Below are 16,411 nucleotides of genomic sequence, written 5' to 3' on the forward strand. Positions count from 1 at the left end.
TACTCCGTGCCTAGACTTATGTATGTGATACCGTAATATACCATACTGTCTTCTTACCTACGATACCTGCCTAGCTGCTTCCTGAAACAGATTTTGCCTCCTCTTTGCCTTCATTTTTCCCGCAAAGTAGTGCCTAACCTCAGGCTGACCTTCCATCACCGCTTTTACTTGTCAATACCCGGCCCCCTCTTCCCTGTGTACTGGCTACCTACTCTCTCAGTACTGCTTAGTCTCCTCTCTGAGTACACCCAACACTCACCCAAACTCACTTCTTATTCTCCTTCCTCCTCTTCCCTTCTCCTCCCTCTTTTCCAATTCCACCTTCCGATATCAAGGCTCTGCCCTTGGTTTTCGTTTTCTCTTTTCCTTCTTGTTTTCAACAGCAGGTACTTCTTTCCTGTCTGTTAATTCCTACGCGTCTCCTCTCTGTATTTCCAACGTGTCCCATTATTAAGGTGAGTTGGCCTCCCAGTCTCCTTTTTTTCCCTCTCTTCTCCTCCGCCTTTTCTTCGGTCGGGCTTTTACAGTCGGAATCAAATGTCCTCATCGCCACTCCCGTTTTGTCTGCAACAAAACAACAAGGAGTACTTTTTCTCAACATTTTGCTCTCACTTCTCTCAAGCTCCTACGTCTATTTGGTGGCCCTTCTTCTTCTGCTGAGTCGTTGAGGCGCCCTTCCGTCAGCAGCTTCCCGTAGCAGCCTCATCACCATTCACTCACTTTGCCAAGCAACTACGCGCTGGAAGCTGGAGCTTGCACTTTTTGCCCCATTTTCTTCCACTCTCAATCTCTTGACTTGTTCCTCACTGCATTAGGCTTTTCCCGTTATTTTGCCCCGTTCGACTCGTCCTAGCATTTGTTCACAGCATTGTCAATTGTTTGACTAACAACTCACTTTCTTTTTCTACAGTCTTTGACATCATCTCCAATCACAGCTTTCAGCTGTGCCTAAAATCGACAGTCAAGATGACGACAATGGTTAGTTTTTGCATCAATGCATCCTTCGAACCTTGTACTTTGTACTAATATTGTCACAACACAGGATTTGCGAGTCGGTAATAAATACCGCATCGGCCGTAAGATCGGAAGCGGTAGCTTTGGTGACATCTATCTCGGTATGGCATTGATATTTTCTGAGGAAGTCAGTTGGTGAGCAACCGCTTACAAAAGGATACAGGTACCAACATCATCTCTGGGGAGGAAATCGCCATCAAGCTCGAGAGCGTCAAGGCCAAGCACCCCCAACTCGAGTATGAAGCTCGAGTTTACAAATCCCTCGCTGGTGGTGTTGGAATCCCATTTGTCCGCTGGTTCGGTACCGAATGTGACTACAACGCTATGGTCATCGACCTTTTGGGTCCCAGCCTGGAGGACCTCTTCAACTTCTGCAACCGCAAATTCTCCCTGAAGACTGTGCTTCTCCTGGCAGATCAACTCATCTCCCGTATCGAATATATCCACGCCAAGTCCTTCATCCATCGTGATATCAAGCCCGACAACTTCCTAATGGGTATCGGCAAGCGTGGAAACCAAGTCAATGTGATTGATTTCGGCCTTGCCAAGAAGTACCGCGATCCCAAGACGCACTTCCACATCCCGTACCGTGAGAACAAGAACCTCACCGGAACGGCTCGTTATGCTAGTATCAACACTCACCTTGGTGTTGAGCAGTCTCGTCGTGATGATATGGAATCTCTCGGATATGTCATGCTCTACTTCTGCCGTGGCACTCTCCCTTGGCAGGGGTTGAAGGCGGCCACCAAGAAGCAAAAATATGACCGCATCATGGAAAAGAAGATGACCACGCCCACCGAGGTCCTCTGCCGTGGATTCCCCAACGAGTTCTCCATCTACCTCAACTACACTCGCTCCCTGCGTTTTGATGACAAGCCTGACTACTCCTACCTCCGCAAGATCTTCCGCGACCTGTTCGTCCGCGAGTCCTACCAGTACGATTACGTGTTCGACTGGACCGTCTACAAATACCAGAAGAACGCTGCCATGATTGCGGATGCTACCAATAACAAGAAGGACAAGGAGGCTGATGGCCGCCAAAATGCAGCTGGAGCTCAGGCCCCCATGGCTACCACTGCTACTGCTGCCAAACCTGGTGCTATCTCCAGCCAGCGTCGCAAGGTCCTTGATCACAACACGCTCAACAACACCCCTGACACCAACCGTGCTATGGGAGGGAGTGACAGGATGTGAGTATCTGAAACCTAGGTTCCGTGTAGGGAACCCCTTTCCTCTGCGTTTGGTGTTCAAGATCCGCTCTGCGCGTGGAGGTCCTCTTCAGTTTCTAGAATCTGACTAATCTCATAGTCTTCGGCATTAGGCTGCGCTCTGCTTCCAAGGTTGCTGCTTCAGGTGCTTATGGGCCTACCGGTAGCCGTACGAAGCGGGACGATGGATACGGTGCTCAGTGGTACTAATTGTGCAGCATGGCAGCGCAGCTTGATTTTACTCGTCTTTTGATCGTATTTTCAGCTTCCTGCATGCCAACAACTTACACCAACTTCGAAGCCCGGGACCTCCTGTGATCACGGTACCTATCTGACATCGTGCAGCAATTTTCTCGGACTTCTTTGCCTTGGATCTCCATTCATTTTTTTTTTCTTTTGTTGTTCCCGTGCACTCTTATCGGCCCTTTATCCGGACCTGATCGTTTTTCGATCTACAACGCTTCGACGGACCGCTCATCGTTCTCTACTTCGTCAGTTCGCTTGTGTTTTCACTCGGTGGAGGTTTTTCTTCAACGCTCGACAACACCACCATTTTTCACTACTTCGGTACTCGATACGCGGACGCTTCTTTGAAGTGAAATCGATAGCAGCCTCGAAATGCTTTTTACTGCGGCTATATTTTACCCGTTTACCCACCTTGGTCCAGTCACTCGAATTCATGTTTGAATCGAGATTTTCAGTCTCTGCATTTTGCCGGGTGGGTCGGGTGATAAGAGATGCATGAACGGGATCATCAGTATTGTGACGAAGCAGCTTTATCAGAATGTCGACAAATGTCACTGGGGATCCTCAGGTTGATCATCTGCCGTCCTGTTTCAACACTTTCTCAACCCAACCTTGCTCTTGCACTTCTCATCGTTCTCTTATGTCCTGCATGCTTTCATGTACTTTCCACCGTTTTGCTTGTGAGTTATCGACGTGTCAACAGGGGACGATGACGGAAGGAACGACCTGCGATGATGTGGTGAAGACGGCAATCTCTGAGTGTCCACTTTCGAGGCCTCTGCTGTTGTCCTTCTCAACAAACTTATCTCACGACTACCCGGTTATGAGGATTATGGGACGACTTGCAGTGGGTCAGGCATGAGGGAATTGCGTCTTTGCATTTGGGTAATTGGCGACGGAAAATGGATAGGGTCGCTTCCGGGGGGGTATCACGTCGATTTGTGTTCACTTTAACGGCATCTTATGGCTTTGATGTGTTTTTTACTCTCTTTGGCATTTGTGTGAAGGGGTCAAGTTGTGAGGGCCTAACGCGAGCCAACTCTCAAAACTATCGGCTAGGTTCTCTCATACTGTCTCTCCGGTCACTCAGATAATATTTCAGTCTTTTGTTGTGAATCAATCTCCTTTATCTTTGCAGTATCACTAGGCTGGCACTTCCGTAGCTGTCTATAGCTCCTTTTGTGCTCCAGGGAGCAAATGCGGAAGTCATTGGTAAATTTGATGTAAAGAATCTAAGTCTCTCGTGGAGTGATGACACCGATAAGCTACCTGGAAATTCTTGCCCTCTATTCGATCAGATTATCAGAGGCGATTCCTTTCGTTGACATACATGAAGCTGCCATCATACCCACCAACCCATGTTGTTCCGAAGTGCTTTTAATATCTACATCTACATCTACATCTTCATCATTATGATTACGCAGAATCATGCCATGCTGCTTAGAAGCTGGTGTCAATTATTGGGAGCGGCCAAATTAACGGTTGCTTTGCATCTATGTTATTCTAAGTTGTTCCTTTCCTTGTAATTTCTTGGGTTCTCCGAACAAAAGCAGATCCAAGACTCAGCCCCATTAAATCCGTCTCCGTACCATCCTGACCGCTGTCTCCCATCGATAAGAGAGAAAGTATCTCAGCGATTTTATCAATATTGTATTCTTACCTGCTCTCTTATAAGCCAGCCATCCATTGCAAAAAGACGTACTTCGGTTGAGGGAAGTGCACAGATATGGACTACTCATTTTATTCCAATCCTCAGTCACAGCAGCCATTCTCCGTCTACGATCTCCACGGACTACCTACACCCGATCAGAACAACCCAGCGCCTAATGGCGATGATATTAATGATCCATTTAGCTCTCTAGTTGTTGGCCTACGTCGCCCATTCTGCTAAACTGATACTAATCCTGTCCTACCCTAGAATTATCATTCGTTCCACCCTTCCTTTCGCATTCAGAACCCCGCCGCCCCTTCGTCGTTTGTCCCTCCGCCGCACTCCCCACCCGAATCCTTCTCCAAACACTCAGTTTCGAGCAATGATTTCCCCAATAGCCATGCGGAGCCTGGATCCGTCGAAGGCGGCGACGACCAACTTCAGCATCGGAGCAGCAGCGAAGAAAAGGACAATTTGACTCCAGCACAAAGCAAGCGCAAGGCACAGAACCGAGCTGCGTATGTGATTCATTCGTTCCTGTGAAAGTGTTAGGGCTGCAATACATGCCCGCGCTGAAAGCATACTGTGGAATAAGAGCGACTGACATATCCCCCATCGATGCCTTCAGTCAGCGAGCGTTCCGCGAGCGAAAGGAGCGCCATGTCCGCGAACTGGAAGAGAAAGTCAGCGCACTCGAGCAAGAATCCACCACCCTAGCCGCCGATAACGAACGGCTGAAGCGGGAGCTGGCCAAGTTCGCAACTGAGAATGAGGTCCTACGGGCTACCACGGGCCAATTGGCGAGCTCGCAAGGCCGTCATCTGGACTCGGAGCCAACCATCACAGGTCCGATGAAGTACACCCCTACTGACTTTTACACGAACCTCGTGCCGAAGGGGGAGCCGGCGCCTACACATCGAGTGACGGTCTGTGAGAAGACGGGCGAGAGGCTCCTCGATGCCGGGGCGACCTGGGATCTGATCCAGGGGCATGAGCTGTACAAGCAGGGTCTGGTCGATATCGGGGATGTCTCTAATCGTTTGAAGGGAATGGCTCAGTGTAATGGACAGGGTCCGGCGTTCAGGGAGGGCCAGGTGCTCCAGGCCATTGAGGCGAGTGCTGCGGCTTGCCGCGATGAATTGATATGACCTTGGCAGGGCGAATTTGGACTGAGTTATGATCTGGTACATGGATTTTGGTGCGTTTGGAAGCTACTTATGGGAGGATACGGCGCTATGTAGAAGGGTGTTATTTGGCGCAGGGATCGTGTCTGGGTTTGATATACGCTCATCAGATGATATTTCTCATTTATGTTATCAATGCACGCAAGAATGCTGGTAATGGGATTTGAAGTAATGATTGTCGAGAATGCTAGCGTTTGCGGCAGCATTATCGGCCGACTAAATGGTTCACAATTCGGTATATGCATGCTTATAATCATGAAAGACAATTGTCATTCCGCAGACACCTATCCTTTGACATGAACCTAAAAGTCGCAATATTGAATGCAGATAGTTGATCAACAACACCAGTTCACCCATGTCGTTTTCAGTTTGCCCCAGATTTCAACGAATGCATCGTTTGAGTTTGAAAAGATCGACGAACCGATATGGTATAATCAGCATGATAATGGCAATGTTGTACTAGAAGATAATTCGCAGTCATCGTTTCCTTAGTCCCAATCATCGTCGTAATCTTCGACGTTCGCACTCCGAATGTTTGATTGACGCTCCTCGTCGAACGAGTAAGATCGCTTCTTTAGCCGGACATCGCTTTCTTTTAAGGCGCCCAGATCCACTAGCATACGCTCAAGGTCTGCGAGACAACTTCAGCCAACATTTATACAACATTAATCATTAGTAAACGCACTCTCAAGCTTAGTCTTGGGTCCATTGAGCTCCCGTAGTGTGACAAGCTGCCTCCTAATTTCTCCGTCCTTGTATACCAGAATCGTCGGCGTATTCCGTTCTGGGTACCCTTCAATGCACATATCGCCGCGGATCTCGCAGAATTTAATGTCACCGTATTTCATAGCTAGTTGACGCCACAGGTCGGACAGGACCCGCGACTCGACGTTCCCGCTGGTAGATGTGAGGTGGACGAGCACGAACGATTTGCTGGAGGCTTCTGTTACCTCGCGGGCGTAATCAACTTTTTGTAAGGGGTAGACTTGGTTGTAGATGCTGGTTTTCTGAAGGGTAGAGAGTTCGGCGAGGCGCTTTTTGCTGGATTTGGTCAGTTCTTGAAAGCCCAAAGCCCGCAGCCGAGGATACCAGAACTCTCATGGTTAGCGACGTACCGGTATTGTTCGAGGAACTCTTCGTCTTCTTCATCTTCGAGATCGTGCAGCTCATCGAGGTCTTTGTCTTCGAGCCTGTTCTCATGTGCTTTTCGTTCGGCCTCCACGAGGGCCTCTTGGATCAATGGTTCAGGGTCCTGGGGCTTTTCGGGGATAATGCCATGCTTGCGGAGAATGTCATTCCTAGGGCGGGGTGAGCGATTATCGGGGGCTTTGCTGAGGAAACTACGGAGATTGAATTTGCCTACCACTCGGTGTCCTCGTTGGGGTTTACCTGGACCTCCATAATGAGAAATAAGTTGATCTATCGTGAAAAATGAAAATTGCAAGTTTAGGTAGGTAGAATGAGAGCTCGCATGCAATTGTTTGTTGAGGCTCCCAAGCACCAGAGATGATGATATGATGCATGCCGCGGGTTTGCTCTGTTTGCAGCATTAGCCACAGTGGCTAGAGCACCCACAGACGCGGAAGGCCACCTGGAGATTGTACGACGGTATTGGGAGCTGCTTTGGCAACAACCTCTCCTTTCATGCTCGATTCTCCCCTTGAACAGGGTCGGTAGCCTTGCCCTGACATTGGACGCTGCCTCTACTCGCCTGGCCTTTCGCTTTTCTCTTTTTTTACTTCACCCCTCACGGATAATGAGGGCGCGTTAATCGTTTACACCGCCTGCACACCCCAATTGCTACTGACTTCCCCATAATACTTTACCCACCCGTCCTTATTCCATTGTTGACTCCGGCGTAACCTTTACCGATAACCTACAACAGAAGAGGGTATCAGAACAGACCTCTCTGCTGCTGTTAGATCAGCAGCTTTTTTCGCCATGAGTTACGTTAAAAAAGATGAGGACGCTGATCAGGTGATGATCAAGCTCGATCGGACCTCCGTCTTCCAAGATGGTAAGGGGATTCTCAGTTCCCCTGAAGAGGCCACCAAACTACCAAGCAATTAACTAATCATGTTCTTCCCTTTATCGGCTGATAGCACGTCTCTTCAATTCCTCTCCAATCTCTCCACGAAGATGTCGAACCCTCTTGACCAAGATTGCTGTCCTTATGTTTACGGGGGAGCAATTCCCCACGAATGAGGCGACCACTCTGTTCTTCGGCATTTCGAAGCTGTTTCAGAATAAGGATCCTTCCCTGCGGCAAATGGTCTATCTGATTCTGAAGGAACTCGCGAACACGGCCGAGGATGTTATCATGTCAACAAGCATTATCATGAAGGATACCGCTGTCGGTAGCGACATCCTCTACAGAGCAAACGCCATTCGGGCTCTGTGCCGCATCATTGATGTGAGCATCCTTCGTTATACTACATTCCTTAAGCTTAGTAGCTGATGCAATCTCTAAAGGCCACCACCGTGCAAGGTATCGAGCGATTGATCAAAACCGCGATTGTCGACAAGACCCCTTCTGTCTCCTCTGCCGCTCTGGTTTCTTCATACCACCTCCTTCCAATTGCGCGCGATGTCGTTCGTAGATGGCAGAGTGAGACGCAGGAAGCTGCATCCGCATCGAAGTCGTCGACCGGTTTCCTTGGCTTCGGCGGCAGCTCCTCGAGTCACGCTATCTCACAATCAAACTTCATGACTCAATATCATGCCATTGGTCTTCTGTACCAGATGCGCTCGCACGATAGGATGGCGTTGGTGAAGATGGTTCAGCAGTATGGAGCAGCTGGCGTTGTGAAGAGCCCCGCCGCGCTGGTATTGTTGGTGCGATTAGCAGCCAAGTTGGCGGAGGAGGATCCGGGCCTGAGGAAACCGATGATGCAAATGCTTGATGGCTGGCTCCGGCATAAGCATGAAATGGTCAACTTCGAGGCGGCAAAGGCAATCTGCAATATGCGCGATGTCACCGATGCGGAAGCGTCGCAGGCTGTTCATGTTCTCCAGTTGTTCCTCTCTTCTCCACGCGCCATCACCAAGTTTGCTGCCATTCGTATTCTCCACAACTTTGCCAGTTTCAAGCCTCATGTTGTCAATGTGTGCAACCCTGACATTGAATCTCTTATCTCCAACTCCAACCGTTCCATCGCCACTTTTGCCATCACAACGCTGCTCAAGACTGGCAACGAGGCCAGTGTTGATCGCTTGATGAAGCAGATATCTGGTTTCATGGCTGATATCACGGATGAGTTCAAGATCACTATTGTTGAGGCTATTCGGACTCTCTGCTTGAAATTCCCCAGCAAGCAAGCCGGTATGCTGGCGTTCCTCAGCGGCATTCTCAGGGACGAGGGTGGATATGAATTCAAGCGGAGTGTCGTTGAAAGCATGTTTGACCTGATAAAATTCGTTCCTGAGAGCAAAGAAGATGGTGCGAACCCCCAACCCTACTATTGGCAACCAACCCAACTAACAATAACTAGCCCTTGCCCACCTCTGCGAGTTCATTGAGGACTGTGAATTCACCAAGTTGTCCGTCCGAATTCTACACCTTCTCGGTGTGGAAGGGCCCAAGACATCTCACCCCACTAAGTACATCCGCTACATCTACAATAGAGTTGTCCTGGAGAATGCTATCGTACGAGCTGCCGCTGTAACGGCCCTGGCCAAGTTTGGCGTCGGACAGAAGGACCCTGAAGTGAAATCCAGTGTCTCCGTCCTCCTTACACGCTGTCTTGACGATACGGACGATGAGGTTCGAGACCGAGCTGCCCTCAATCTTCGTCTCATGGCGGAAGAGGACGAGATGGCCGAACGGTTCATTAAGAACGGTATGTATACATTTTCTGATCCAATCTGATATTGTTTTCGAAAACTTACATAACTAGATTCTATGTTTTCACTTTCTACGTTCGAGCACCAGCTTGTCATGTACGTGACATCGACAGACAAGGAGACATTTGCCGCGGCTTTCGACATTTCCACTGTTCCTGTTGTCACACAAGAACAGGCATTGGCTGAAGAGAGGACCAAGAAGCTCACAACTGCAACACCCACCCTCAAGGCTCCTTCTGCAGGTCCTCCCAAAGGCAAGGCCAATGGCGTCGCCGAGGCGGCAACCGCAGCGGCAACTCAGAAATATGCCGAGCAGCTCATGCAGATTCCCGAGCTCAAGGCCTACGGAACTTTGCTCAAGTCCTCTGTGCCTGTTGAGCTTACTGAGAGTGAGACCGAATACGTGGTAACAGCCGTCAAACATGTTTTCAAGGAGCACATTGTGGTGCAATACGACATTAAGAACACTCTGCCCGATACGGTACTGGAGGATGTAACGGTAGTCGCCACTCCTTCTGAGGAAGAGGTCCTGGAAGAAGAGTTCATCGTGCCAGCTCCCAAGCTAGCTGCAAACGAGCCTGGTATCGTATACGTCACCTTCAAGAAACTCTCCGGCGAACACAGCTTCCCTGTCACATCATTTACAAACATCTTAAAATTTACCAGCAAAGAGATTGACCCTAGCTCCGGAGAGCCGGAGGATAGCGGATATGAGGACGAGTATCAGGTCGAGGACTTGGAACTTACTGGCAGCGACTATGTCATTCCCACGTTTGCCGGCAGCTTTGACCACGTCTGGGAGCAGACCGGCGCGAACGGGGAGGAAGTCAGCGAGACTCTGCAACTCAGTAACATGAAGAACATCTCAGGTGCGTCTCGAATTCGACGTTTCAATGTGAATTCAATTCGATATACTGACTTGACTGCAGATGCCACTGAGCAATTGATCACTGCCCTTTCTCTCCAGCCTCTAGAAGGCTCAGATATGGCTCTAAGCAACAGCACACATACGCTCAAGCTTTTCGGAAAAACTGTGTCAGGTGGTAGAGTTGCAGCTTTGATCAAAATGGCTTTCTCAAGCAAGACAGGTGTCACTACCAAGATCACCATTCGAGCAGAGGAGGAAGGTGTGGCTCCCGCTGTCATGGCAGCTCTTGCTTAAGGTTGTATATTGTAATGGGTGCACGTTTCAGCAGGCGTGCACTAACGACGGATTCTGCATTTTCATGAGACCAGAACCATTTCCTGCGTTTTGTTCCTTTTCCTTCAATTGCCAGTTTCTACCTATAATTCAGGTGTCAAGCTAGATGCGATGATCATTTTGTGTAGTCGCGCCAAACCCCGTTATCCACTTGATTTCTACATTTTCTTATATCCATTTGGCCGTATCACCTGTTTCGTCCCCCTTCTGGACGTTCCGTACCTTTGGTTCTCACCCTCAGATCATTACTGTCCCCGGAGGGCAGTATCATGACTCGAGGATTCTTAGTTAGACCTTGGATGTACTTAGTCGTCGAAGAAGCAAACCGATCAAAAATGTTTCAGGTCACTGTTCCATATCTGTCGATCAGACTTATGCAGCGTGATAGTGTAGGCTAGAAGGATTCATTATGACCAGCTCTTCTTGATACCTCAGTCTCGGGGCCATTCCACGGGATTTCAAAGTCGACAGCTGCCCACGAAAACCTCGCCGCAATAAGACTGGCAGAGCTATAGTATTGGTGTCTTCCTAACCTTGTTGTTCGACCAGACATCTCTGTTGTCACTCAAGCGCTAACTGTGCCAGCGCTTTGAGCTTTTGTCTAAAATTGCTGTTCATCGGGGAAAGATCTATATGTTTACACAGCGTGCAGGCGATTTCCCATCAACAGCCCTGCATCCGTAGTTATTAAAAGAAACCTTTCCTGAATAAGCGTCAAGAAGTTGATGATTTAAGGTTCGGAAATTCTTACATACCATAAATTCTGGACTTGTCGGCCTGTACATGGTAAACAGGTCATGCCTTTTGGCAGTACATTGTGATTCACACACTCTAGCTGTGAAGCAACTGAGTCTAGAGTACATGACGTCGACAGAATGTAAAGAAATATGCTTTTAAGTTCACACTGGCCAGGTACTTTTGTCATCATGGAGGTAAGAGTGTAGTGAGGTCATCAGTCATTATCATCAGTCATCTGCGGCAGGTACATGCAATTTCATAGAATTGGGGAGCCATGATAGTCACATGTAATATACTCCGACTTCAGTTTCGTCGACTGCGGTCGGCGCACCTTGTTCAGCTCTCTGCCTAGCATGTTTATGAAGGACATCGTCAACTTCTTCGTCTTCGACAATGCGCTCGTCGGTGCAGAATATATCCGAAAATCCGACGGAACGGACATTACCCAGACCCTTGTCCAGCGCCATGATCAAGGATCCTGTTTCAAAATGGAGCACTGGGTCCAAGTAAGGCATGCCAAACTCGAGCACTTCAAGAGCCAAAGGAGGCGACAGGAAGTATAGAACATCGAAGAATGTCTCATCTACCATATCGCCGGGTACGCTTAGATATGTTAGGTTGGGTAAGAACGCTGTCACAGCGTTGATAGACCCGGGCTCAAGTCCCCGATTTGCATAGGATATTGTAAGATGCTTTAGGGTCTCGCTCAGCTGCGGACTACTGAACAAGCAGGCAATGCTCGTCACCGACAAATCCGTGCAATTCTTCAAAGTCAAGCTGGTGAGAGCAGGCGGCCAGGAAAATGAGGGGATCGTAGTGGCTGAGAAGTTACCGCTCAGTTGCAGTTTATGAAGGAGGGGAGGCCATTCTGCTCGTGATGAGTCCGGGACATCAAGATTGGTTGAGCGGGGAACTCGAAGAGTACGCAGTCGCGGCAGACGACTTAACGCTTTCTTGAGATTGGGGAAGGCAATCGGATCCGCAACTAGGGAGAGATCAAGATGGCGGAGATTCGTGCATTTTGACAGAGCAGGAAGGCTATTGACACTGTAACTCATGTTAGCGGCAAATTTCGATTGATGCAAGGTCGGAAGCATTAAGAGAAGAAAACCGACAGAATCCAAACGGGAAAACCAATACTTACGCAAATGACACTCTTGGAGCCACGAAAACTTCCAGGTTCTCTTTGACTCGGCCAAGCAGTCGGGCAGTCACGCTGTTGGAGCTATGGTGCACCAGCCGACTGAGGTCCAGGCGACGGACAAAACTTCCCAGATTCAATTTATTTCTCCGTCCACCGACTCCTGAGCAAGTTGATACAAACTGCTGGAAAGAGTTTCCGATATGTAGCCGGGGCTTTTCATACAGGAGGGAGACGGCTGCGGAATACCACTGACGCGATACTAAGCAGCATGCGTAAAGCGCTTCTTGACGATGGGCTTCATCTGTAGCCACAAAGCGGACAATTTGCACAACAATCTCAGTAGGCAGGTAGATTTGGCGAGTAGAGTGCATCGGGGGCGTATATAATGCTGAATGCCATGATACTGGCGCAGAGTAGAGAGACACCTAAGATGAAATGCCGTGTAGAGAGGTAGAGGGGCCCTTGTCGTTGGTCCAGAAGATAAGAGATTAAAGAACCGGGGAATGATCTCATTGGTGTCGGTCCGCTGCCCGCTGTGTGACTCCTCGTTGTCTCCCCGTCTCCGACTCGCGTCAATTCACTTTCTACACTCAATTGCACAATTGCACCATTGTCATAATATATTTATGTACATATATCTTTCGTTTAGCTACGTCTGCTTAGAATGAGACCGCAACTCCTTTGGCGCTCTCTTGGACGATTCCAGAGCGCATACTCTTACTCTTGTCGCAGAGCCATCCGGACTGCAACTTCCACATCTCAGATTCCAGACTTTGCATTTGCATTTGAGTAAGTGCGAGACCATCGCAATGTGCGAATGTCCTCGCTAACCATATTGTGACCTAGCATCGATGGTGTACTCCTCCGGTCGTCCAAGCCTATCCCCGGTGCAGCGGAGTCTCTAGCATTGCTCAAGGACCAAGGAATTCCCTTTATTCTTTTGACAAATGGCGGTGGAAAACATGAGACAGAGAGAGTGGCGGAGATTAGTGAGAAGCTCAAGGTACCATTGGACGCCTCAGTCATCATCCAGAGCCATTCTCCTTTTGCGGAGCTTGTGAAGGGGCCAGATGAACACAGCTCTTTGGAGGATAAACGCGTGCTAGTTGTCGGAGGTGATGGTGATGGCTGTCGTCGGGTTGCGGAGCAGTACGGCTTCAAGAATGTGCTCACTCCTGGCGATATTTTTATGGCCAATCCATCCATTTGGCCTTTCTCCAAAGGGTTTAAAGATTACTACGAGAAATTTGCAAGGCCGATACCGAACCCGCTGGACCCTCGGGATCCAACCAGAGGGTTGAAGATTGATGCCATCTTCGTGTTTAATGACTCCCGCGACTGGGGCTTGGACGCTCATCTGATTATCGACCTTCTACTATCATCGCAGGGTGTGTTGGGTACAATATCGGACAAGAATGGGCGAGCCGATCTCCCAAATAGGGGATTCTTGCAAGACGGCCAGCCACATCTGTACTTTTCAAACCCCGACTTGTGGTGGGCAGCTGCTTACCATTTACCGCGTTTGGGCCAAGGAGGTTTTCGCGAGGCCTTGGAAGGCACCTGGGCCGCGATTACCGGAGGGCCAAGCAAAGGCGTCGAGCTGAAGAAGACGATCATCGGGAAGCCATACCAAGGAACGTATGAGTTCGCGGAGCGACAACTGCTGCGCAATCGCACAGAGATCTTTGGAACGGATGGCACTAAGCCACTCCGGAACGTCTATATGGTCGGGGACAACCCCGAGTCCGATATCCGAGGCGCAAACAGCTACCGTAGCGGAAATGGCAGCAACTGGCATTCAATTCTTGTGCGCACTGGTGTCTACAGAGGAGGAGAGCCCGCTTGGACTCCAAAAGTCATCGTTGACGATGTAAAAAAGGCTGTCGAATGGGGAATAAAGTCTTCTGGGTGGAAACTCACAGAGTGAAAGACTGGATCAACTGGACAGTTCATTTTCTATAGAGCGAACTGACTGCATTGCATTAGGGTTTATGCCCGTGGAAGAAAGCAAAGCATGTATATAGGTAGTGTTGGCAGACCTGCGTTTTAATAGGTCCATATCTGAGATACCACGGACTTTCTGTATTGAATTGCTCTCGGAACATGTAGCATTATTATAGAACCGGTTCAAGTACATTTCGTTCGCCTTTCCAAGACAACCGTATAAGCTGATACCTAAGGCACAGGAGTACAGGCACGTGACTCTAGAGGAGCCCCTCCTAGGGCTCAGGGCTAGTATGGGTTGGCGGGGTGAGTCGAAAGGATCTCATTGACTCATGAACTTGGAGAGTCATAACAACGCCCACCTCTCCCCGATCCAGTCTGCAAACTCCGTGAAACACCAGCGACCATGGCGGACTCCGAATTGCCCGTTCGTCCCAAGCCCGAGGAAACCCCCGCGGCGCCCCCCGCCGAAGGAGCCGAAAAAGGTCCTAGCAAGAGTGCCTTGAAGAAGGCCGCAAAGGAAAAGGCCAAGGCCGAGAAGGCTGCGGCTCGTGCAGCCCAGGAAAAGGCTCAAGCTGCTGCTGCTGAAGCCAACGATACCGCCAAGGGCCTGTACGGCAAGCTCCCCGATTCTGAAGATGTCGTTCCATCTACGAAGTTCTCCGAGCTCGGCGAGGACCACTATGAGAAGCAGGTTACAGTGGTGGCCCGTGTGGACAATGCACGCGTTCAGAGTGCTAAACTTGCTTTCCTGATGCTGAGGCAGCAGGGGAAGAAGGTGCAGGCTGTCATTGCGGCTGCGGAGCCCATCTCGAGACAGATGGTCAAGTATACGGGCGGTCTGAACGTCAACTCCATCGTCCAGGTTACCGGTATCGTCAAGAAGCCTGCCATCCCCATCTCCTCTGCTACTCTTAGCGACCTCGAAATTCACATTCAAAAAGTCTACATGATCTCAGAGGCCGCCCAGATGCTTCCTATGCAGGTTAAGGATGCCGAGAGACCACCGCCAGAGACGACTGAGGAGGGCAATCTGGTCGACGCAGAGGGCGCTCCTATTGTGACTCTCAAGACTCGTCTGGACAACCGCGTTCTTGATCTACAAACAGAGACTAGCCAGGCCATTACTTGGATTTCGAGTGGTGTTGCAGAGCTGTTCGCAGAGTACATGATCAAGAGTGGATCAAGGTGGATTTTCACACCCAAGTTGGTCGGTGCCGCCACAGAGGGTGGCAGCAATGTGTTTGAGGTCAAGTACTTCAAGCGCAACGCCTATTTGGCGCAGAGCCCCCAATTGTACAAACAGATGTGCATTGCGGGTGACATGGAGAGCGTTTTCGAGATTGCTCCTGTCTTCCGTGCTGAGGACAGCAACACTCACAGACACCTGACTGAGGTATGCTAACCGATCTGTTTTCTTTTGAACATCGATTAATACTAATCCTTCTTTTTAAAGTTCGCCGGTCTCGATTTCGAGAAGACATTCCGCAGCCATTACCACGAGGTCTTGGAGTTTGCCGAGAACCTCCTCGTCTTCATTCTCAGCCAACTCAAGGAGCGCTACAAGGATCAGATTGCCATTATCCAGAAGTCGTACCCCAAGGCTGGCGACTTCAAGCTTCCCAAGGATGGCAAGGCGCTGAGACTTAACTACATGGACGGTGTGGCTCTGCTTAAGGAAGCCGGAGTCGATGTTTCTGAGCAGGAGCGATTCGAGAACGATCTGACCACCGCAATGGAGAAGCAGTTGGGTCAGATCATTCGCGATAAGTACGACACCGATTTCTACGTGCTGGACAAGTTCCCTATGGCCGTCCGGCCCTTCTACACTAAGGCCTGTCCCCAGGACCCCAGGTTCTCGAACTCTTATGATTTCTTCATGCGTGGCGAGGAAATCATGTCTGGAGCGCAGCGTATCAATGACATCAAGGAGCTCGAGGAGTCGATGATCGCGAAGGGCCTCGATCCCAAGCAGGAGGGCTTCGAAGATTACCTGGCTGCTTTCCGCCAGGGCTGTCCTCCCCACGCGGGTGGTGGCTTGGGCTTGAACCGTATCGTCATGTTCTTCCTGGGCCTGCCTAATGTTCGTTTGGCAAGTCTGTTCCCTCGCGACCCCCAGCGCCTGCGCCCTTAAGCATTTAGTTTAGCTAGCGACGACATTACATACCCGTATGAACAAAAGTATAATGGGAAACATGGAACTGAACAAGCCACATAATCACTTTCAAGAGACAATCT

At 49.7% G+C, this 16,411-nt stretch overlaps 7 protein-coding genes across 7 annotated transcripts; 5 read left to right on the forward strand and 2 right to left on the reverse strand.

The window, feature by feature from the left end:
• The first annotated feature begins 24 nt into the window (after positions 1-24).
• Positions 25-3,604, forward strand: AFUA_2G02530 (casein kinase 1 family protein). Its single transcript, XM_744295.2, has 5 exons — positions 25-455; positions 911-978; positions 1,043-1,115; positions 1,178-2,230; positions 2,336-3,604. Exons 2-4 carry the CDS (start codon positions 967-969, stop codon positions 2,206-2,208), a joined length of 1,116 nt encoding a protein of 371 aa, XP_749388.2. The 5' UTR covers positions 25-455; positions 911-966; the 3' UTR covers positions 2,209-2,230; positions 2,336-3,604.
• Positions 3,605-4,194: 590 nt separating this feature from the next.
• On the forward strand, positions 4,195-5,267 carry rsmA (putative bZIP transcription factor (Fcr3); the record flags this gene model as incomplete). Its single annotated transcript, XM_744296.1, has 3 exons — positions 4,195-4,332; positions 4,387-4,637; positions 4,748-5,267. The coding sequence occupies 3 exons, from the start codon at positions 4,195-4,197 to the stop codon at positions 5,265-5,267; spliced, it is 909 nt and encodes a 302-aa protein (XP_749389.1).
• A 524-nt stretch (positions 5,268-5,791) lies between these two features.
• Positions 5,792-6,826, reverse strand: AFUA_2G02550 (phosducin family protein; the record flags this gene model as incomplete). The annotated part of the gene is made up of 4 exons (XM_744297.1): positions 5,792-5,934; positions 5,989-6,344; positions 6,419-6,643; positions 6,693-6,826. 4 exons carry the CDS (start codon positions 6,824-6,826, stop codon positions 5,792-5,794), a joined length of 858 nt encoding a protein of 285 aa, XP_749390.1.
• Positions 6,827-6,910: 84 nt separating this feature from the next.
• On the forward strand, positions 6,911-11,009 carry AFUA_2G02560 (coatomer subunit gamma). Its single transcript, XM_744298.2, has 6 exons — positions 6,911-7,320; positions 7,406-7,716; positions 7,776-8,742; positions 8,795-9,142; positions 9,200-10,015; positions 10,076-11,009. The coding sequence occupies exons 1-6, from the start codon at positions 7,245-7,247 to the stop codon at positions 10,306-10,308; spliced, it is 2,751 nt and encodes a 916-aa protein (XP_749391.1). The 5' UTR covers positions 6,911-7,244; the 3' UTR covers positions 10,309-11,009.
• A 93-nt stretch (positions 11,010-11,102) lies between these two features.
• AFUA_2G02570 (F-box domain protein) lies at positions 11,103-12,708 on the reverse strand. The gene is made up of 2 exons (XM_744299.2): positions 12,230-12,708; positions 11,103-12,132 (listed from the first exon to the last, which is right to left on the reverse strand). The coding sequence occupies exons 1-2, from the start codon at positions 12,598-12,600 to the stop codon at positions 11,367-11,369; spliced, it is 1,137 nt and encodes a 378-aa protein (XP_749392.1). The 5' UTR covers positions 12,601-12,708; the 3' UTR covers positions 11,103-11,366.
• A 32-nt stretch (positions 12,709-12,740) lies between these two features.
• Positions 12,741-14,319, forward strand: AFUA_2G02580 (putative HAD superfamily hydrolase). The gene is made up of 2 exons (XM_744300.2): positions 12,741-13,018; positions 13,076-14,319. The coding sequence occupies exons 1-2, from the start codon at positions 12,894-12,896 to the stop codon at positions 14,154-14,156; spliced, it is 1,206 nt and encodes a 401-aa protein (XP_749393.1). The 5' UTR covers positions 12,741-12,893; the 3' UTR covers positions 14,157-14,319.
• Positions 14,320-14,333: 14 nt separating this feature from the next.
• Positions 14,334-16,389, forward strand: dps1 (putative aspartyl-tRNA synthetase Dps1). Its single transcript, XM_744301.2, has 3 exons — positions 14,334-14,360; positions 14,416-15,569; positions 15,630-16,389. Exons 2-3 carry the CDS (start codon positions 14,580-14,582, stop codon positions 16,305-16,307), a joined length of 1,668 nt encoding a protein of 555 aa, XP_749394.1. The 5' UTR covers positions 14,334-14,360; positions 14,416-14,579; the 3' UTR covers positions 16,308-16,389.
• The last annotated feature ends 22 nt before the right edge of the window (positions 16,390-16,411 follow it).

This window comes from Aspergillus fumigatus, chromosome 2 (genome assembly GCF_000002655.1).
Source record: "Aspergillus fumigatus Af293 chromosome 2, whole genome shotgun sequence".
NCBI lineage: Eukaryota > Fungi > Ascomycota > Eurotiomycetes > Eurotiales > Aspergillaceae > Aspergillus > Aspergillus fumigatus.

What these genes read in the sequence shown, in the direction of transcription:
- AFUA_2G02560 (XM_744298.2), top strand. Translation starts at nt 7,245, where the DNA reads ATGAGTTACGTTAAAAAAGATGAGGACGCTGATCAGGTGATGATCAAG. An exon ending in GACCTCCGTCTTCCAAGATG is followed by an intron (nt 7,321 to 7,405) that starts GTAAGGGGATTC and finishes ATCGGCTGATAG; the next exon opens with CACGTCTCTTCAATTCCTCT. An exon ending in TAACATGAAGAACATCTCAG is followed by an intron (nt 10,016 to 10,075) that starts GTGCGTCTCGAA and finishes ACTTGACTGCAG; the next exon opens with ATGCCACTGAGCAATTGATC.
- AFUA_2G02580 (XM_744300.2), top strand. Translation starts at nt 12,894, where the DNA reads ATGAGACCGCAACTCCTTTGGCGCTCTCTTGGACGATTCCAGAGCGCA. An exon ending in GACTTTGCATTTGCATTTGA is followed by an intron (nt 13,019 to 13,075) that starts GTAAGTGCGAGA and finishes ATTGTGACCTAG; the next exon opens with CATCGATGGTGTACTCCTCC.
- AFUA_2G02570 (XM_744299.2), bottom strand. Translation starts at nt 12,600, where the DNA reads ATGCACTCTACTCGCCAAATCTACCTGCCTACTGAGATTGTTGTGCAA. An exon ending in GCTCCAAGAGTGTCATTTGC is followed by an intron (nt 12,133 to 12,229) that starts GTAAGTATTGGT and finishes CATGAGTTACAG; the next exon opens with TGTCAATAGCCTTCCTGCTC.
- dps1 (XM_744301.2), top strand. Translation starts at nt 14,580, where the DNA reads ATGGCGGACTCCGAATTGCCCGTTCGTCCCAAGCCCGAGGAAACCCCC. An exon ending in CTCACAGACACCTGACTGAG is followed by an intron (nt 15,570 to 15,629) that starts GTATGCTAACCG and finishes TTCTTTTTAAAG; the next exon opens with TTCGCCGGTCTCGATTTCGA.
- AFUA_2G02530 (XM_744295.2), top strand. An exon ending in CTTTGGTGACATCTATCTCG is followed by an intron (nt 1,116 to 1,177) that starts GTATGGCATTGA and finishes AAAAGGATACAG; the next exon opens with GTACCAACATCATCTCTGGG.